At 45.3% G+C, this 21057-nt stretch overlaps 1 protein-coding gene across 1 annotated transcript in view; it reads right to left on the bottom strand.

Moving 5' to 3' along the window:
- Window positions 1–2828: 2828 nt before the first annotated feature.
- LOC144158962 (XK-related protein 6-like) overlaps window positions 2829–21057 on the bottom strand; it is a 30917-nt gene continuing 12688 nt past the window's right edge. Inside the window, exons 4-5 of the mRNA XM_077690175.1 lie at window positions 16572–16803; window positions 2829–8856 (exon numbers count right to left, since the gene is read on the bottom strand). Of these exons, the coding sequence (XP_077546301.1) occupies window positions 8605–8856; window positions 16572–16803 (484 nt within the window). The 3' untranslated portion in view covers window positions 2829–8604. The remainder of the gene's footprint in view (window positions 8857–16571; window positions 16804–21057) is intronic.

Raw genomic sequence — 21057 nt, forward strand, 5'->3', positions numbered from 1 at the left:
AATAGCAATGGAAAACATCTTCCAGAAATCGCACGGTAAAATTCAAGCGGCGCAAATAAGAACAATAAAATGCACGTTGCACAAAGGCAATCACATACTGCCATGCATGCCAAAAACTGCGGTGACTCCGAAACTCTCCCTTATGAAGTGAGAGTGCGTGAGTATCACTTCTCGCCAGGTTATGTTGCCGAGTTTAGTGTCGGTGAGCTTACTGTTGCTAAGTTTTCCGATGGTGAGTTTAGTTCTGCTGGGCGTTCGACGTTCAAGAAACATGTGAAAAACTTATTTGGAAAGCAGGCTTCGCTGCAATAGCTTCTATGTGGGAAAGCCACCTTTCCGCTTTCCGGAAACCAAACTTTATGCCGTTTTTTTACAAACTTGCCCAGTGTGTTATATACATGATAATGTCAACCTTCTCTCCTGTCCTACTATTCCTATGTATTCTTTCCTCCCTATCCCCCCGTATACACCAGCAGGCGTTCCGGTGTCCGCCCCCTAGGCGAGACAATTTACGCCTGTTGGTGGATCTTCCCTTTCCAATGGACAATACATACATACATACATACATACATACATACATACATACATACATACATACATACATACATACATACATACATACATTTTTAAATTCGGTTTCACTGCTTCACAAGGAAGTATTGCTAGAAAGACATTCTATTAACGGCAGTATAAGCAGTCATATCAAAGTATAAAGGCTCTAAAGAGTATCTCTTATTACTTGAAGGTCAATCTTTTTGCCGACAGCTGCTGGCCACAATGTGTGGTTTCACAGATCTTGGGACGATAGATTTTCTCCAACCGAGTTAGTAATGCACTTGTGACGTTTATGCATTAAAACCACGTTAGTACGAACTGGATTTTTTTTCCTGAGTGTGGTTACGAGTCAATAACGCATCTCACGGAATAGCAAGAGGTTTCAACTTGGGCTCTCTGGTTCCGCATGTTCTGACAAACAACAGCACTTAAATGAAGACAAAGAAAGGAATTCACAATTATGAGCGCCGTGTTTGTGAATTCCTTTGATTGTCTTCACTTAAACATTTGTTTTGTCATATTTAAGCATGAAACAGACTGAAAGCGATACAGATACAAACAACTGAAAACTGTCACCAACAAGATAGACATGAGACATTCAAGCAGTAAAGAAAATTTAACTCGCATATAGTACTTGCTTCTCAAGATGTTGGTCTTTCACATCCCAAACGCAGCAGCCATTGGAAGCAAGTTTCTGAAGCTCGCAAATAAATCGGTAGGTGTTGATTTATACACATCTGAGGGTGCGGTTCGAACAAACTTTCTATACCAGACAACTATTATGAGAGTAAAAACCTGTGTTGTACTTAAAGGAGCCATGAAGACAAAATACAAGTTGGGTTTATTAGAAAGACTGCTTAGTCCCGATAACAATGATACCAATATCATCGCAATCTTCGAACAAATAACGGAGATATTAAAGAAAACGTGTGAAGCAGTCGCGACCCCCTAGCCAATTTCCCGCAACTTTTCTATGACGTCACGGAACCTTGTTTGTGCGATTGGCGGCCGCCTGACTGACCTGTCGCGACGACACATGACTGGACGCCTGTAATGGGGCCTCTAGTTCAATTTGACCGCATCACTTGAACGCTAACGTGCAGTTAACGCACTGAAAATTATGTTTTATTGTTGGCCCGTATGACGTCATTCTTGCTCATAACACGTCACTGTGGCGCTAAATTTGAAAGTTTTTATATACTTCTTGCTTTTTTTCGTTAAAAAAACATCTTTTGTTGCTGTAATGGAGCTGAGTGAGATACTGAATCCTACTTCTTTCAAATTAAACAAAGTTGTATTTTCTCTTCATGGCTCCTTTAAAGGGGCCGTGCAGACAAAATACAAGTTTGTTTTATTCGAAACATTTTGTGCTTCATAGTGCCCCCAGCGCTTGTCCGGCAGCAAATGATGCCGTATGCACTGAGAAATTAATCCATTTAGGTCGAAATTTTGATTCTCCCGCCAAAATGTGTGTTTTCGTGATGTCTGCCTTGAAGTCAGAAGGGCCGGTATTCAAACGAACTTCCAGTGCGCCATTAGGCTCTGAAGCCTTGCTTATTGTCAGTCCTCCCACATTGCGCTGCCATACTCAGCTGTGAACCGTTTGCCACCGTTGCTTTTTTTTTTACCGTATTTGCATCTGGCTTGTTTTTGTTACAGTAGAATGTAATCGTTTCGTAAAACATGGTGTTCGCTCGACAAGGTCACGTAAGACAACATCGCTTACGCCAATCAGCCAGTGTCGTCTGAAACAACTCCAAAGCGACGGACTGCTGTGCAGCTAAGACAAGCATAGTCCGCCCAGTACCAACAGCAGTGCACATCAGTGCTTCTATGTTTACGCGTATTCTTGTAACTTTCATTGTTTACCACACCATTCTTACTTTTGTAAAATGAATGTGCGTTACATTTAAGCACAAATAGCTCTTTCGGCAAGCTTATAAGCCGTGCCTAACTTGCGTTTGCTTTTGCCGGTCTCAGCCAATCACACATCTGGACACATATGACATGATAGGTTCTGTTGCGGGAAATGAGCTAGTGGGTCGCATGGCAGTTCTTTCTTTTTCCTAATTATATCAGCTTATTTGAGTGAAGTGTGCGTTAAAAGTGGTGTCAGTATGGTTCTAACGAGGCAATCTTTCGAATTAACCAAACTCATGTTTTGTCAGCATGACCCTTTAAAGCCCACAGTGATCCTTGCATGAAAGTGACGGCGGTCATGTCATGTCGCTACGACAACCTCAGGTAACAACACCAACAGCTTCAACGGCGATTTATAAAACAGCTTTATTAATTCGTCAACATGCACTACAGATAATGCAAAACACATTTAAGGATAGGAAAAACGGTAATGATATATAAGGGTATGACAAAAACAGCGCTAGGTGTATCTGTAAGCACAGAATAGTGAAGACAAAAGATATTAGGAACCCAAGTTGATAGGAAAGGAAAAAGCGAACCAAAGTTCCGCTCTTTTTTACACTGCCCCAGACTCCCTCACACAACGTTCACAACTCGTACAACTTGAAGGAAATGTCCATTTGGCCTGCACGTACATTTAGACTGTGTGACATCAATTAGGTGGAGAGCTCAAGTCCCAGCATAAGATACACAAATTCATTGTAAAGCTGCATGCAAAAAACAAGCTGGGTTAAAGTTATGGCTACAAATGGCAAAAGTGAAAAAATTCCATCCATCATTTCTTCAATTAGCAAATGTTAGTCACAAACTCCTTATACCCTGGAAACCTAGGTCTGCATTCAGACTGTAACACAATAGCCCCAACTGCCCTTTGTCGAACTCGGAAAATGAAGCTTAAACCAGGCAGGACTTCTCTAATAACAAGACGGCTGGGAGAAGATGTGACATTTTGTTAGTAACAAGGAGAAAAAAAAAAACACTTCTTAAATCTGCGCAGAGGTACCCTGACTGGAATGTTATGCGATAAGTGGATACAAACACACGTAAAAACGCGAAGAACAGCCTCGCAAATGCATATTTACATGTCCAACCTTAGATAAATAAACTTCCGGTACCAAACATCTGGCTAGATATTGAAAGCACCTCTGAATGCGCACCTCAAGATCACGATAAGAATATCTATAAATTTTAGAGAGACTGTATTATGAACGGACACCAGCAAAAGCACGCACCAGCCAGTCGGATATCTCAACGTCCTAAAATGGAATGTACAGAAATCACGCACGCAGCTCGACGAAAGCTTCAAGCACTTCAGAGAGCAAAGTGTCAGCTAACAGCCTCTTCAGCTAAATGATTAGCTGAAATTCTGAAAACCACTGTTTAGATTGTAAATAATGAGCTAGGGATAAAACTATACCTTCGCGCCAACCACCTGCCAACGAGCTCGGATGACGAGACTTGAACATGAGCAATGCCTTGCATCCGAGTAAAGAACCACCGACAAAGACAAACTTGGCTCTATTTCTTGGAGAGCAAAAAATCGTGAGCGGTTTAGTAGTGACACAAATACCGTGTTATGACTCAACTGTACCTTCCCTGGCACAGTGATCGTACCCTTCACAGACGTCAGCAGTTTGAATCAATTAAACCTAATTGCAGCACTATCTGCTACAAAAATAAACCCTGGATATGTGGATAAAAACAAAAAAAGCACGAACCATTTAGCTTCTGACTAGAAAAGCAGGGTGTAAAGAGCAATACGGCACGGCATAATAGTTGCCGCTTATTTTCCGTTTGAGCCGAAAAGCTAATTTTGTAGCATCCTATTTGGGGCTCTTCTTTCTTTTTTTTTTTTTTTCCTGTGAGAAATTTAGTTGCTTCAATCCACGGTAAAAAATTTCGGGCAACTAGAATAGCAAGTTTGCAAATAAAACAGCCGCCTCTACAGTGCTCCAACACAGCAACTTAAGAGAAAATATCGACTGGAGCTGATAAGACTCACAAAGCTCGCAATTCTTCCTACCCTTACCCTACTAGTCTCTGTAACCTCAAAATGACTGGCAGCAGTTATGCTGCGTGCAATGCGGCACTCATGGTGCAATCATTTTCAGTGCAATTCAGATAAAAGACATGTTGTATGCGGTAAGAACCCTGTAAGCAGCCAATGTCGATAAACTTTGTTGACAGACCACGTTCAATGCGCAAAGACAAGATAAACTAAAACCTCGAGCCACAAACAACCATAAAATCGGTGGATAAAAACCCCTGTCAAACCTGCGGCCGCTTGCCAAACTGTTGTTGCTAAACTTCGTGTGCTTGGCTTTTGACCTCTCAACCACTTCAGGAACATCTCAGTCTCCAAACTACTTGCTTGCTATCATCACATGACTTGTAGTTGTAGAGGAAGAGCTTCTGCACAGCAATAAATAAATAGCTTAAAACACGGAACCATTCTGCTCATGACAGGCCAGCATCACAGCTTCGCTAATAAGCCACATGATTCTAATTACGTCGTTCTGTTTTGTTCCCAATCATCTCGCAACATTTATGTACAGTGCCTATACATCCCCATCCTAACAACACGTAGCAGGCAAAATTCAAGACAGTTTCCGACATTAAATGAAATAGCAAACGTCAAGACAAAAAATCTCGGCAAACAGTAAAAGAGGGGCACATGAAAGTGGCTTCCAAAGAGAAACCTGTTAATGCAATGTATGTGATATCATACATATCTGTTTATATGAAGAGAGCACTGTCTTATCAGCATACATGTGGATGGTACAAAATCCCCCAGTGCCCTTCCAATAACACTGATAGCAACGATAACAAAAAATTTTTTTTCAGCTATGAATAGTAACACGCGTTGTTCAGGGATGCAAAAATGTCCAGCACTAGAAAAAAGTTAACCGTAACATGCACTCATAATTGAATCCAAGATGGATGAATGCACTGCCTAGGCCATGAAATAACCATTATCGAAGTGAAGCGTTCTCATAACACATCTTCTTCGACGGTAATTATGTAATACGAGCAGAACATTAACATGTTGCATATGGGAGTTTGTGCAATGTGTCATAAGCACCAAGTAACTTGGGCTATAAACGTTTGCACAAGGCTGGCTGTACACAGTGCAGTCAGACAATGCAACGCATGCCATAATTCAGACATGCTGACGGAAAGTTGCCTGTCCATACAAAGTCACATCGGCTCACAAAATCCGAGCCTAGTATCTTGTCCTTCGAGACATTGCAATGGCAGTACAAGGCAATAAAGATGAGGCGAGTTTCAGAACTTTCCTTACTGTATGTTTGTTCACAAAACAGAAGAAAGAAAGCTCATATTGAACATGAAAATGCAGCAGGCAGGTCAGTGCCACAGGAAAAGTGAATGTGCTTGGCTTGGCTTGGCTTTGAGCCGTAAAAGTACACCTAAATGGGCTGAAATCCGATATTACGGAAAGTGGTGACCCGAGAGTTTCAGGCCAAAATTCGGATGCTTGGCACAAAAAAACATCTGCGTAAACTTTCCGACTCAGCCAATCAGAGTAAATCCAAGCGACTTAGTCAATTCTTCAACGGTGTCGCTGCCACATAATAACAGTCACTAAAATGCATGAACGCAAACATGCACAAGGCTTCCCTGAGTCTGTGCCATACGGTACTAGTTACAATGCAACTTGCTTTGTTCCATACCTTGTTCAAAAGCATGACACCAAAAGCAAACTTAAAAGAATGACGCTAATCATAGCTGCAGCCGATGCGAGTGAATAGAACAACATAAAATCAATGGGTTCTTTTTGGTATGTGGACCTTGACTGACATCAAGTTGTTTAACAAGGTGAGCTAGCTATTTTCTAATGATTGATTGTAGGTTTTAACGCGCCGACACAACGCAGGCGATGAGGCGCACCGTAGTGGAGGGTTCCGGATTAATTTAGACCTCCTCGGGATCTTTAATGTGCGCCCGGTTCTTTTTGGTATGTGGACCCTGACTGACATCAAGTTGTTTAACAAGGTGAGCTAGCTACATTCTTACAGTTTCCAATGAACGTGACTCAACCAATAAAACTGTTAAACTACATGTTCTTCCCTAAACACCCACCTTGTGAACCCAACATGGCCAGTCAAAAAAACCTGTCTACACTTTGCGTTGCTTTTGGACCAACCTTGCATACCTCTATAACCTAATGAGATTGTGACCTTTTTGTGATGCAGTTGCTTTGTTTGCACATTCTCACTTCATCAAGCCATCCACGATAGACTCTGTATTTCCCGTTGCTGTTTTTTCGTAGCTATGCGATTTTATTCACTTATTATCAGCATCAGATCGAAACGTCTAGTATTGCCAAAATTGTCAAGTTAATATGTGATTTTGATACTGCATTCGGATACATGTGCCCGTTTGCAATCAAAGCAAAGTTGTCCAAAAAAGCTGAGCTTTAGGCCTATTCGTACAGCCTTCACAATTTGCTCATGCCAATATGTGTAAAGACACTGCATAAACTTGTCACAGCTTTCCCATGATGAGACAAGTTAAGTAAGAAATGAGGCGAGGTGAGTTGATTTATAAAAAAATAGCTGCTGTAAGTTGGAATACAACTACCTATGTTGACCCAAGCTTTTCCAAGTCGGCTAGTAAAGCAAAAAAGAAATCGTGCAAGGACAAATTCCAAGCCAGGTCTAATCCGACGGATGATTTGAGCCTCCATTTACTTCCATATGATCTGGTTAATATAAACTAGGGTTAGTTTAAAATCCAAGCCAGGTCAAATCCAATGAATGATTCATGCCTCCACTTGCTCCGAAACCTTCCGGCTAAAATAAATTATGTAGTTTATACAAAGCAGAGCAAGGCTTTTGCTGCACTACAGAAAACATCTCCAAAAGTGCTGGGCTGGGTCTTCGAGCGCTTGCAACACTATACTTGCATTTATTCTGATTAGTATAAGAATCAGTAATAATTAAGGCCTGAAGTAACTATATACAGAAACGTTTTGAGATCAGAGCAGTGATCTTTTTAGACTTTGACACCCCTACAAACTCCAGATGTACAAATTTATAGATCATTTGAAACATTCGAAAGCAAACGTTTGCAGGTGACGAAGCTGACAGTTAGACCACAGTTCACAAAATGCAGCCACTACATAAAATGTGGAATGTTTTTTTGCTAGAAAGCACATGGCTAAACCGAAAATTACAAGAAAAAAATTAACAAAAACTGAGCTTCAACGGCATAGCGGTAGACTTCAAACCCACTGAACCGGCCTCATGCAACCTTAATGAAAGCAGTAGATAAACTGTGAAAGCCTAGACATTTTGAATTGTTTAAAAAATATTGTGGCCTAAGAGCTTTCTCAATGATTTCCCATCACTGTGACAGATTAACCTGTTTAAAACAACCTTTGAGCTGAGTAGAGTGGCTGTTCACATTTTATAACGCCGATGAGACAATTCAAAAGGTCGTGGTTCTTCTCTAACCTAATCTGATTTCCGTGCACTTCACAGATACCAGAAACTTCATGAAGAACGAAGATTGGCGTAATACCAGGAGGACTCTGACTTCCACTTTTGACATGGAGATGAGTTCTCTGAAATTTTTTGCTATCCTACGGCTCATCATCATCGCTCATTCTGGAAAAACAAACACAAAGACTCAGGCTTCATTCCGAGAACCTTACCGCATGCACCTTTGGCGACGTCAGAATGTGTTCAAAGCAATTAGGAAAGCTTCTCACATCACACAAGTCGCATGACACGGGGTCACGCAACTGCTGGTGCGACTTCCACGGCAGCAAAGCTCGCCGAAAAGTTTTCCTTCTGCCACGTTCTGGAGTCACGCAACCCCACACGGGGTATTTCAGAGCCACGTCCCCAACTTCACTCACAGCAGAGCACGTTTGTGACGTCACTTGCACGCTCCAAAATCACGTTACACCGAGGCGAACGACCCCGCCCGGGGGATTCAGGTTGCACCTTGGAGCTGAGCACTGACGTGACATCAGAGCACGTCGGTGAAGCTTGCTGGAAGGTTTCTCGCCGCGCTTGTAGGCGAGACACGTGGCGCTGACTCGCGCAACTCAATGTGGGGCGTTCCTCCGTCACCGTTGAAAGGAGGAGGCTGGGCCGTGTGTCAGACGGCCGTCACCTTGAAGCCCGGCATGGAGCACGGCGAGTCGCCGCTCTCATAGCACGAGACTTCGGAGTCGCCGTTGGGGACGACGTCAGAGAGCAGCACGCGAGGCGGCGACCGGCGCCCCCCCGGACTCTCTTCTGGCGAGTCGTCCGGACCCTCGGAGACGTAGCCGCAGCGGGTGTTGAGATCCGACATCTCTGGCTGCACAATGCTAGAGGCGTTGGGGTGCAGCAGCAGGTAGTAGATGACCTGGAAAAGGGGGGAAGAGGAGGCATAGTTCATACTAATTTGTTGATTGATTGATTGATTTGATTGATTGTAGGGTTTAACGCGCCGACGCAACGCAGGCAATGAGGCGCGCCGTAGTGGAGGGCTCCGGATTAATTTTGACCACCTGTTGATCTTTAACGTGCGTCGAAATCTCGTGCACACGGGTGTTTTTGCATTTCGCCTCCATCAGAAAAGCGGCCGCCACGGCTGGGAATCGAAGCCGCGACCTCGTTCTCAGCAGTGCAATGCCTTAGCCACTGAGCCACTGCGACGATGAATCAGTTTGATGTGCAAAGGTCCACAGGCGGGCGAGACCACTTTCTGAACACATGCAAGCAAGCAGGCGGGTACTGGCGGGCGTGAGTTAACCATCGACAGCCCCACGTGGCAGCAGAACACCAACATGCCAACCGTGAGAAGTTGAAGTCCAGGGGACCGGCGGACCGCGAATTTGAAGCTCCCATCGAGCCCCCGAATGTGAAAACACATACAACGCAACCCCATGGGAGGCACCAAACACCCACTTCCCCTGCCCGCTCGATCCAAGTTTCTTCCTTTCACTACGCTCTCTCTCTCCCACTCTCGTCTCTCTGCTTATCAGTGTCTTTCAAAGCCGTGTTGTCGCTCCGTTCCTCCCCTTCCCGCCTTTTTCCATCGCCGCCTCGCACTACTGTTTGTTTCACTTGGCCTTGGTAGTTTCACATTCTCGCCTTTTCTCCTCTCAATTCGCTTGGCCGCGTTGGCCTTCCCAGCTTATCTAGCGCATGCGAGGCACAGGCCCGGCGGGCTAGTGTCGGATCGTATGGGGGTCACGTGGCACGTGACGCATGTCTAGTGGGCCAGCGCAGACGCCGTGAAGAGGAGGGGAGCACACAAAAGGTGTTTCTTTGTTCTTCTTCTTCTTTTTATTTTTCTCTTTTTTTGAAACCTGGGATTTGAGCCAACGTTCGGAAGTTCTTAGCCCTCCTGTTCCATGACACCGCCTACTATGGCGGCATTTGCCCCTACCCCAATCATACGACACCCCAGTCATACGACTCTTTCGTGCGGTCCCTTGAAAGTCATGTTATTGGGGTTCCACCGGTCTCGTCCTAGTTAAGACAAAATGGGCAGGCAGTGTTTAAGGGGGGACATTGCTCTTAAGGGGAGACACTGCTCTTTAAAAAACTTTTTTAATTTATAAGTAAATTCTGTGAAACTTGTCAGACTTGCTGTTTTTCCTCCACTGATTTCAAATATGGCATTATTTTTTTAGTTTGTCAATTAGGTCCCGAGATAATTATAGGTAATTAACAATTTTTGGAGGAACAATAGACAAAACTGTGTTGGTAAGAAAACTGTAATCTTTACATTTTCCAATGCTATGAACACTGGTGAGTGCAGTAAGACAATCAGTTTTTTGATGCGTCGCTTGGAACTAATTTTACAGCTCATTAAACCTTGGTGGCAACACTGGCAAGGAGCCATTTTGAGTGCCAACTTGAAACACTGAAGTTTAATGAGCTGTAAAATTAGTTCCAAGCGACGCATCAAAAAACTGATTGTCTTACTGCACTCACCAGTGTTCATAGCATTGGAAAATGTAAAGATTACAGTTTTCTTACCAACACAGTTTTGTCTATTGTTCCTCCAAAAATTGTTAATTACCTATAATTATCTCGGGACCTAATTGACAAACTAAAAAAATAATGCCATATTTGAAATCAGTGGAGGAAAAACAGCAAGTCTGACAAGTTTCACAGAATTTACTTATAAATTAAAAAAGTTTTTTAAAGAGCAGTGTCTCCCCTTAAAACTATTTCTTTTAATTTTTAAGTAAACTCCATGAAACTTGCCAGACCTGCTGCTTTTCCCCCACTGATTTCAAATATGTCATTATTTTTTCAGTTGGTCTATTAGTTCCCGAGATAGTTAGAGGCAATTAACCATTCTTGGAGAAACAATAGACAAAACAGTGTTGGTCATAAAACTGTAATCTTTACTTTCCAACACTATGATCCCTGGTGAGTGCAGTAAGACAATCAGTTTTTAATGCATCACTTGGAAATGATTTTACAGCTCATTAAACTTCAGTGTTTGAAATGGTCACTCAAAATAGTTCCTTGCCACTGGTGCCACCAAGGTTTAATGACTGTAAAATCAGTTCCAAGCGGTGCATCAAAAAACTGATTGTCTTACTGCACTCACCAGGGTTCGGAGTGTTGGAAAATGTAAAGATTGGAGTTTTATGACCAACACTGTTTTGTCTGTTGTTCCTCTAAGAATGATTAATTGCCTCTAACTATCTCGGGAACTAATAGACCAACTGAAAAAATAATGCCATATTTGAAATCAGTAGGGGAAAAGCAGCAGGACTGGCAAGTTTCACGGAGTTTACTTAAAAATTCAAAAAGCTTTTTAAAAGCAGTGTCCCCCCCCCCTCCCCCCCCTCCCCCCCCCCTCCCCCCCCCCCCTTAAGGTAAATTTCAAATTTGGGGGGGTTTAATGTACCAAACCTACCCCTGGGCTATGAAGCACACCGCAGTGCAGGACACGGGATTAATATATAAACACACAGGAATTTTCACTTTTTGCCTCCATCAGAAAAGCAGCTGCTGCGGCTGGGATTGAACCTGCATCCTTGAGCTCAGCAGCACAGCACCTTAGCCACTGAGCCCCCGCGGCAGATGACAGTGCGCAACTCTTTCGTTACTGCGGGAAATTGACCAATTTGTATAGGCCTCAGAAAACATTGCTTTTTTTTTTCTGCTAAAAAACTTGGTTAGGCACTAATTACAGAAACACGAAATGCAGATGATTTACCGCTCTTTCCAATAACGCCAGTTTTTAAAATATTCTCATACACCACCATTGCGAAAAAAATAACAAAATCGAAAATTTTGTTGTCTAAGAAAATTATAAAAGAGGAGTTGTGTATAGCAGACCACTGGTAGTAGAAAAAATTTCGAATACACACTTTGTAGAAAAAACATTTCAAAACCACGTCCTACAAAAAATGTTCACTAATGGGGAAGAGTTTGTCAGACATAAAAAAAAATGTTAGCCCGCGCAGTGCTTGTGTCATGCGATGAAGCCCAACCTCCAAGCCAAAATGTGCAATTTCGGGTGGTTCCCTGGAAGAAATCTGGCGGTGTGACATTATCAGAGGCACCAATTTGCCCCCATGTAACGTAAAAACATCTTGTCAATGACTGACTTTGAATTTACGGCCAGCACAGTATTCAGTACAAGCGATGCAGAGAAACATGCATGAAGTTGAAAACGAAACTCCGTAGTTGATGCCTGTTGACGTTCACTGCCAGTTATCTCTCAAAACATAAACTTGCAGTTTATTATCATCTTCTGAATCACTATTGTAGCTTTGCTTGCAGGAATGAGGTGCAATGCGCTAGAATCGTCCCCTGCAAACTTTGGTTGAGTAGCTGTTGTGCAATGAAAGAGTTTAGCACTACGAGCCTCCTGCATTGCGGCGCCACCTAACCTTTTTGAAATGAAACAATACCAAACCTGTTGGAGACTTCGTCCAAATAGACAGTTCCATCAAGGAGCAACACTAGACCTCAGGAGATACCCTCATATGGAAACGAAACTGGCAGGCGAACAGCTGGAGGTGTGCAAGTCCGGTTTGAAGCGCTCTCCTCATCGGAACTGATATCTGGCAACTGGGTGTTATCTTTTGACTTGCATTGGAAGTTCTTATCATAGAAATCGGGTTAGGGCGGGGTGAAATCAGGAACGGCATGCATTTTTCGAGGATCAGTAGCGGACGCTAAAGGTGCCATGGCAGGTATGCTTGTAGTTGGTTAACTGCATAGTAGTGCCAAATATGAATTTTGCAATGCAGAAATGAAACCAAAACTGCTGCAAACTCTTTGTGAATGGTCCTGTGGTAAGTAGGACTACAACAAAACTTAGAACAACGCACGCAAAGGCAATAAAACTACCTAAAATCATAAAGTAACCTCGTAAACAGCTACTGATTGATATTTTCAGCCAATTTCAGAGATTATTCATGTCAGAGTGCAAACCTGACGATTGAAAATCATCTTCTGATTCACAATTCGTGCCCTGATAACAAAAACCAAATGCTGATGCAGAGTAATTATGAGTGGCACGCATTCTTCGTTAGTAGCAGTGTCGCACGACGACCACACCCCTTTTCCACACCCAGGTGATGCAAACGTGTCAAAAATCACGTTTTTTTGTTTTTTGCAAAAATGAAAACAAAACTAATTTTGAAAGGGCCTTTTATGAGCTAACTCCAAATAGCTTTACTTCTTCCAGAAATGCCTAGAATGCTATGAAAAGGGGCTTCCAACGTATCATTCAAACTGAACGATTTTGAATGGGCACAGTAGCAACAGAGTTAAAGGGACACTGAAGTGAATTTGTCAAGCTCCCGTTTTTGCTTGCACTGCGTAGACTGGCTCAAATTAGCACACTTTTCATCGTTTATCCGGTTGACAAATCGGTAATTATTTTACAAAGCGCGAAAGAAGAAAAACTACCATGCGCGGTTTGCGGCGGCCGCACCAACTAAGGCTGTGACGTTGAGAGGAGGGGCGCCGTCATTGGACGATGCCCAAGGTTAGCAATCACACAAGTTTCGGTTTCGGTTTCGGTTCTGTAAAACATAACCAATGGCTTTGTTGGATGGGCATTCTCAATATCTCAGTAATCATCGTACCGCGCTTCTGCCATGTTGTCGGCTGTAAAATGCACAAGATAAGCCTCCCAGGACGGCTTGTAGTCGTAGCATTCACTAGCCGAGACCTACGCAGTGCATGAACGCCCTCCGCGTACCCGCAGACGCCCAAATGTCATGCACTTTTCCCCCATATTTGGAGCTTGCCTCCCTCATGCCTGTATCGTAAAAAGCGTGTTCGCACCAGGCCAAGGGTCTGTTCATTCTGGCCTGTGCCCACTGCCTGCAAGCAGTCGGTGCTTATGGCAACAGCACGCCAACGAGAACTCGCTAGCGCGCCAGTGCCAGCCTGTGCACGTTTTGTGAACTAGTTCGTGTAGCCATGAACGTTGCGGCCCCAAAAAAGGTGAACTCAATATAGAAAACATCGGCGGAAAACAAAAAAGTTAACTTACAAAAAAAAAAAAAAAAAAGCACGTACCCGCGGGGATTCGAACTCGTGACTCGCAAAACATCTACGGTGAATTCCTAGCGCCCCAGACTGCTAGGCTACGGAGCGGGACGCAGAAGCATTGCTAATATAGGGTATATATTGTATAACCGGTTTACATTTTTATTTAGTTTTGGCATTTCAAGCCGCTTAGGTGACTATTTGTTGTACTGCGATCGTGCAGTAAGCGTCGCCCGAGTTTCCACAGTAGCTCACGTCTAGCAATTGCATTTCGTAGACGGAAAAGCGTTCGCAGATGCGTAGTCGTGCTGCTGACCGCTGTGCTTGTTCGCCCAGCGCAAAAAAGTGCTTCCCGCGCCCTAGTTTAACGCTGTACGGTAAAAATATCAGTTGATTTTATTTGCTTAGTACCTATATTGACTTCGCTGACTCTTCTCCCGCCTTCAAGAGGCCTTATATTTTCCTACTGGCGTACCAGTCAGCGAAGCGTCGCATGTGCAGCGCTTGTGTGAAGCGACCTTGACTTGGAGCTAGATACAGTGTACAAACAAACCAAGTAAAGAAAGGCACATTCTTCCATTCACAAACGTGTCCTGGCTTCGTTTCAACTAAGCGAACGAATTGCGACCAAGCAATTTTTTTTTAACCTCCTTGATTGCGACGACCCGCCAGCGGCCGGCGGACGAAACGCTGGGCCGACTGACTCTGTCGGCCGGGGAGCCGTGCAGTAGCGCAGCCGTGGCGCAGCCAATTGCCAGCTCATCCCCTCCTGACGTCACACGAAAACGCCACAGAAAATGGGCGAGCGTAAAGAGAGGAGGACAGCGTTTTCGAATTAGTTTTTCTACTAAATAAAATCGCGTAAACGCGCCTAGAGTGGTCGAAACATGTCCTGGGGACTCCGGACTACAATTTGCGCTAGTAATTCCGCAATGTTTACATATCACTTCAGTGTCCCTTTAAGGTAATGATACGGACACTGAAAGAGGCTGACACACGCTGCGTGCCAGTGTTGTTGCAACAAGGAAGCAGAGAGCCGAGAAAGACATTTCCCATAGCGGTCATCACAGTTTTACGGCGGTAGGTGCATTGATGCCATCTGCAGCATCTGTGATTTTAATGACACAGGGGCTTAAGATGACTAAACCAGGCCAATGCTACTTTTTCTAGTTTCGGTTCTATTATTGCGCGCCTAGGGGCAGTGGCGCTGAGGAAACACTCCTCCTTTCATTTTTTTTTTCTTTTCGCTTCTCTCCGGCGCGCATGCGCGATAATGGTCACCGCAGTTGCTGCTTCCGCACGGCGAGCAGCGAGGCCAGCGTGCCGGCGCACGTCTCATGTAGTGGGCGATTTCTCGTATGTGCTCCCTCGGACATTACGGTGCTACAAAAGGGACGCCAAGAACACCAGGATGAATCGTAACGCGAAGACTCTGAGTGCTGTTAGCAAAAGGTGAGAACGTCGTTCGTATGCCGTACGTGAAGCTGAGCTGAAGGATGGGACTTGTGTTGTGCGTGTGCTGTGCTTGAAGACAGACAACCTTGTCTGTGTTGTATTGGTCATCGGTGTTTCTCGCCGCACGTCGCGTTTGCGCACGTAACGCGAATAAAGTGTTCAAGTGATATTCGAGCTGGCGTCGTTACTGCTCAAGCGGCGTGGCTTCGTGCCGGCGGAGCGAGGCCGGCGAGGCTTGCCCGTTGGAGGCAGCGGGGTGGCGGTGGCAGCGGCGGTTGCCGGGCTGGAATGGGGGGGACACGGGGAGGGGGGAAGGAATCCAACCGGCATGAGAGGGGAGAGCGTTACCTCTCCCCCACGCAAGCTGCGCGCCCTCGCATTGTTGCCATGGCAATTATAACGCCTGCAAGGCCAACATGGCGGTGGCGTTGCTAGGGCAACAACAACGCAGTAATGTTTCCTGAGGCTCACCAGGGGAGAATATGCCGCATGAGTCGCAATTAGCCCGGACGCTGGGTTGAAGGCTAAGAGTCCGCCTCCTAAACAACCACTTCCGTAAAGGCGACAGGACTTATGAGGCAATAACACAAGAGCAGCCCATTTGCAATGGCTGTGGTAGTTGCAAGAGTCACAAAAAGGGAACCGCGGGAAGATAATTAGCATTGCCAGTGGCGAGTACACAAACTGGTAGTCAGTCCGCTCTGCTGGTGTGACTGCCAACTTGGCTGTCACGAAGCATATCTCTGCAGGATGGGACACACCAATGAATGTTCTTACCCACAGCAGAGAGAGAGAGAGAGAGAGAGAGAGAGAGAGAGAGAGAGAGAGAGAGAGAGAGAGAGAGAGAGAGAGAGAGAGAGAGAGAGAGAGAGAGGGGGGAGGCAGAAAGAGGAGGGAGAGATAGAAGAGAGAGAGGGGGGCCCAAAAGAGGGAGAGAGGGGAAGAGAGAGAGAATGAGAGAGGAGTGGAGAAAGGAAGGGACGAAGATCGGAAGGGAGGGAGAGGAAAAGAGAAAGGGGAAGATAGAGGGACAGTAAAGACAGGGGGAGATGGAGAGAGAGGGGAGTGAGCGAGGGGAAGAGAAAGAAAGAGGAGGGAGCGATAGAAGAATAAGAGAGAGAGAGAGAAGTGTGGGGGGCTCACCAGGAAGACCATGCCCATGGAGTAGCTGCAGAAGCTGCCCAGCAGGGCGACCGTCTCGTACCAGGGGCTGCCCTGCTTGTAGTGGTGCCACAGGCCCAGCAGCAGGGCATTCTCCGCAAAGGTGAAGGCGTAGAAGAAGGCGTACCGGAAGCGCCGGTTCCCAGGCGCCAGGTCGATGAAGCAGAAGATGTAGATGGCCGCCAGCACGGCCTTGAAGCACAGCTTGTCGCTCCTGCAGCGTCGTGCAAAAGGCAGGCAAGATGCGCCCATCCACCTTTTCCATGCTGATGGGTAAGCATGTGTGGCGGGGAATGGTAGACAGGCATCCACCATCATCACCATCAGCCTATCTCCGCCCACTGCAGGGCAAAGGCCTCTCCCATATTTTTCCAATTATCCCGGTCCTGTGCTAACTGCAACCAATTCATCCCCGTGAACTTCTTGATCTCATCTGCCCACCTGACTTTCTGCCACCCCCTGCCACACTTGCCTTCTCTACGGATCCACTCTGCTACCATTAACGAGCAACGGTTGTCTTTCCTTCGCATTACATGCCCTGCCCACGCCCATTTCTTTTTCCTAATTTCTACTAATATGTCCTTAACAGGCGTTTGTTCCCTGACCCTCTCCGCTCTCTTCTTGTCCCTTAATGTTAAGCCAGACATAATACATAATTAACAGCAAAGAGAACTGCCAAGGAGAGACCAATCTAAAAAAAAGACTCGTAAGACATGGCAAGGAGAACTAGGTGACAAAAGAAAGGAAGACAATGGGTTTTTCAGAGGGTTTGAACACATTTCCAAAAAAAATTTGAACTTCTCAAGAAAATTATGAACAATTTGAAAAAATGCATGACAGTTCCCTCATGTTAAATTATATTGCACAGAACAAAGGGAAGTGACTTCACTTATTGCGCATAAAGTTTGATTCAACTAGATAAAGCTGTGAAGGTTGCACATACAGTGCAATTGGACTAGATAAATTTCTAAGGCTCAAAAATGGTCTTTCGGTTTGTTTATTTGTGTCTTAATGCTGCTGAGCTGCTCAGCCTTAGCTTTTGCGGCCTTTCTGAGACTTTCTGATTTCAGCACGTGCATGGTTTCAGCATTTCAATTAAATTCGTCTGCAGAGGTCAATAACCCTTTCAGTGCCGCTTTCCTTTTTTCCTGTTACAGTGGAATCTCGATGATACAATTCTGGCTGATACGAATTTCGGGATGATATAAATTCCTGAGAACTCCTGGCGAAATAGCAATGGGCAAAATTTCGGCTTTAACGAATGGACCTCCGAGGCGTGGCAGATGATACAAAAGAGCGAGCAAGCGACGCTAGTGTACGTGCTCTTTCTGTACTTCGTCACTCTTCCTCCGGCAATGGCTGGGCTGTTGTTGTACAAGCACGCACAGTGCAACGGGTCTACCACGGCTGTATTGGCGGGCTCTGGGCAACGCCACTCCGGAACGCTTTGATCACCTTGCGCAGGCAGGCGCTTATGATGCATTGGCTAGCGACTTGACGTCACTAAGTTGCTGGCATCTCACCGGTCTTTGGTGGGGTGCCGCGCCTTAGGAATGCAGGGACTTTTGACCAGCTCCTCACGGTGGTTGTTCAGTTGCTGTGATGCATGTTCAAGGCTTTTGCTACCCCCCTTCCTAAACCTGCAGAAAAAAAATGAAGTTTGATCTCTCTCTTTCTCCCTCTCTAACTCACCCCTTTCTCCTCCTCTCTCCCTCTCTAACTTCCTTTTCCTCTCTATAAAACTCTCCATATCTCTCTTCCTCTCCCTCTCTCTCTCCCCACTCTCTCTACCCGCTACCTCTCTCCCTCTCTCTCTACCTCTCCCCCCTCTCTCCCAACGCAATAAACCAGTCTACCAGCTATGTTGCGTAAAAGGAAAGCCCATTCCTTCAAGGCGAAGTGGTACATTCTGAATAGAGTCGACAGTGAACCAAGCAGGAAGCGCAGCAACTTGGCAAAAGAGCTCGGCCTGTCACCGTCGAAGTTGTGCACCATTGTTAAGCAACACGATGTGCTTTTCCAAAACGTGCAGCGTTTTGGCCTGAACATCAAACAGGCCAGAACAGCCCAGCATGTCGAGCTTCAAAACATCCCCTGACATGGTTCAAGGAAGTGACTACAGCTCAAGTGAACGTCAGTGGAAACGTGCTCTGGGAGAAAGCCAATGACGTTGCCCTTTCACTTCGAATTGAGAACTTTCAGGCCTACAGCGGGTGGTTCACCGTTTCAAGCAGCGGCATGGTCTTGTATACAAACGCTGTGCAGGAAAGGAAAGAAGGTGGGTAACTCAGTGGCGAGCGACTGGGTGGCCAACACGCTGCCGGCACTTCTATTCGAGTACGAAGCACTGGACATATTGTTTTATTCGAAAGATTTCGTGTTTTATAGTGCCCCCAGCACTTGTACAGCAGCAAATGATGCCATATTCAGTAAGAAATTAATCAATTTAGGTTAAAAACTTGATTCTCCCGCTAAATCGTGTGTTCCTGTGACGTCTGCCATGAAGTCATAAGTGCGCGTATTCAAAACGAACTTCCAGTACGTCATTAGGCTCTGCCACGGCCTCCGCGATCGGCTGCCGGCGACGCGCCCTTGCTCCAGCCATTCCAATCACCCAGAGAGCACGTAATTCTGAAGAGGCCTTTTCGCCGTTTTCCGCCGCACCGTGGCGCACGGAGCCGATGGTTGAAACGAAAGCCGTGTATGCTGCGATGCTCCTCGAAATGGCGTTTCGTCAACTATCGCGCTTCGTATCGCAATAAAAATAAAGCGTAGCTGATGTTATGGATGCAAAGCGACTCACAGTACCTGGTAATCCATTTATTTTAGCCACGATTGCAGCTATCCGACTTCTTTAACATGTGCCACCTGACGCCCTCAACACACGGACAATATTCGCTACCACCAATGGAAAATTTCTAAATAGAAAACGTTCAGTTTGCTAAAAGGTCATTATTCTTCACGTATTTCTTATTCCGGCTTACGTACTTCATACAATCTGCATGGCCAATGCAGTCCAGTAGAGTGCGGGGCGCGGTTGCGTCATACCCACGACGGATGGTTGTGGTCGTACCTAGCCTTCGAGTTAATGCCTGTTTAGTGGAAGCACCTGTACTATTTTTAGGATTAACACATTTAAGGAGTATTGCGTTGAGTGCTGGCCTCAAGGATGCGGCAATCTGTTCTACACATGCGCGTTGAAGAGGCCATGCAGACAAAATACAAGTTTGTTTTATTGATAGATTTCGTGTTCTATAGTGCTCCCAGCGCTTGTCTGGATACAGAAGATGTTTTATTCACTGAGAAATTAATCAAGTTCTGCGTGTTTATGTGACCTCTCTTAGATGGCACGGCATGCCCGCCATATTTTTTTTATGCGAGTTGTCCTCGGGGTGGCAGTGGTTGTGCATGTGCGTTCCCCTAAGTAATCTCACCAGTGGCAGGGAAAGGATTAAATAGGCAACAACTTCTTCACGCTTCATTCGCATGTACGGATCACCTGATCACCAAGCATACCACAACCAACACATGAAAAAAATAAAGCAAAAAAAGCATTCATGGCTCTGAAATAGGCACGCACTTGACATAAAGCCCAATGCGGCCAACGGACAATGCTCAGGCCATGAGGCTTTACTTTTTTTACGTAGAAAAGCCAATAAACCCAGCTACAGTTGAAGCAAAAAGAAAAAGTAAAGTACTGCTACATTCAACTGTTATCATTCATTTTCGATTCACATAGCTGCATTACCATTACAAATAAGCATGCTGTCCCAACAATCTCTAACGGGGAGGTCTAGATGTTTTAGCCTCATTGTGGCCAGCAACTTATGGCTTTTGGCCAACCCCAAAGTCAAAGCAAATTAGATGAAAAAAAAAAATTGAGTGGAGAACACGCCCAAGCTCGCCTCTTGGTGCAGGAAGAGTGACTTTGTGGTCCAGGAGTTGCAGAAAGCGGTAAAGAATGAACATTTGTTGCAACCATGCTCGACCACCACAAACACAATTCGCACAATCGGGCCCCCACAAAAACTCCAAGAACTCAAGAAGTTTCCAGGAAGAAATTATAGGACTGTCAAGGGCATTGAAAACGTACTAAGTGTTTTCAAGGAATCCAAGGACCTGTGTGCCCACTGTGTTTAAAGGCCAACTGCACTCAAATTTCACCTCGGCCGATTTTACCGTGAACATCCAGTACGTACCACCAAACCGACTGGGACATAACTGGTAGCCCTGTGAAATGCATGGTTAGTTAATTAAAAGCATTTGAAATAGCTTCGTCGCAGCAAAACGGGGTGAAATGTGCAAACAGCTATAAAGCAGAAGTGACAATGTGGCTGGCCGGATGCATTTTCCTTCGGCCAGCCACGAGAACCGGTCGAGCTCTGATGGGCGCTTTTCTCCTAGGGCTACTGCGAGGGGGAAATGTTGCGTGCAAGTAACCACCGGCAGGCGACCACATGCCGGGTGG

This window comes from Haemaphysalis longicornis, unplaced genomic scaffold (assembly GCF_048455015.1).
Source record: "Haemaphysalis longicornis isolate Haplotype H1 unplaced genomic scaffold, Haemaphysalis longicornis Haplotype H1 scaffold_10, whole genome shotgun sequence".
NCBI lineage: Eukaryota > Metazoa > Arthropoda > Arachnida > Ixodida > Ixodidae > Haemaphysalis > Haemaphysalis longicornis.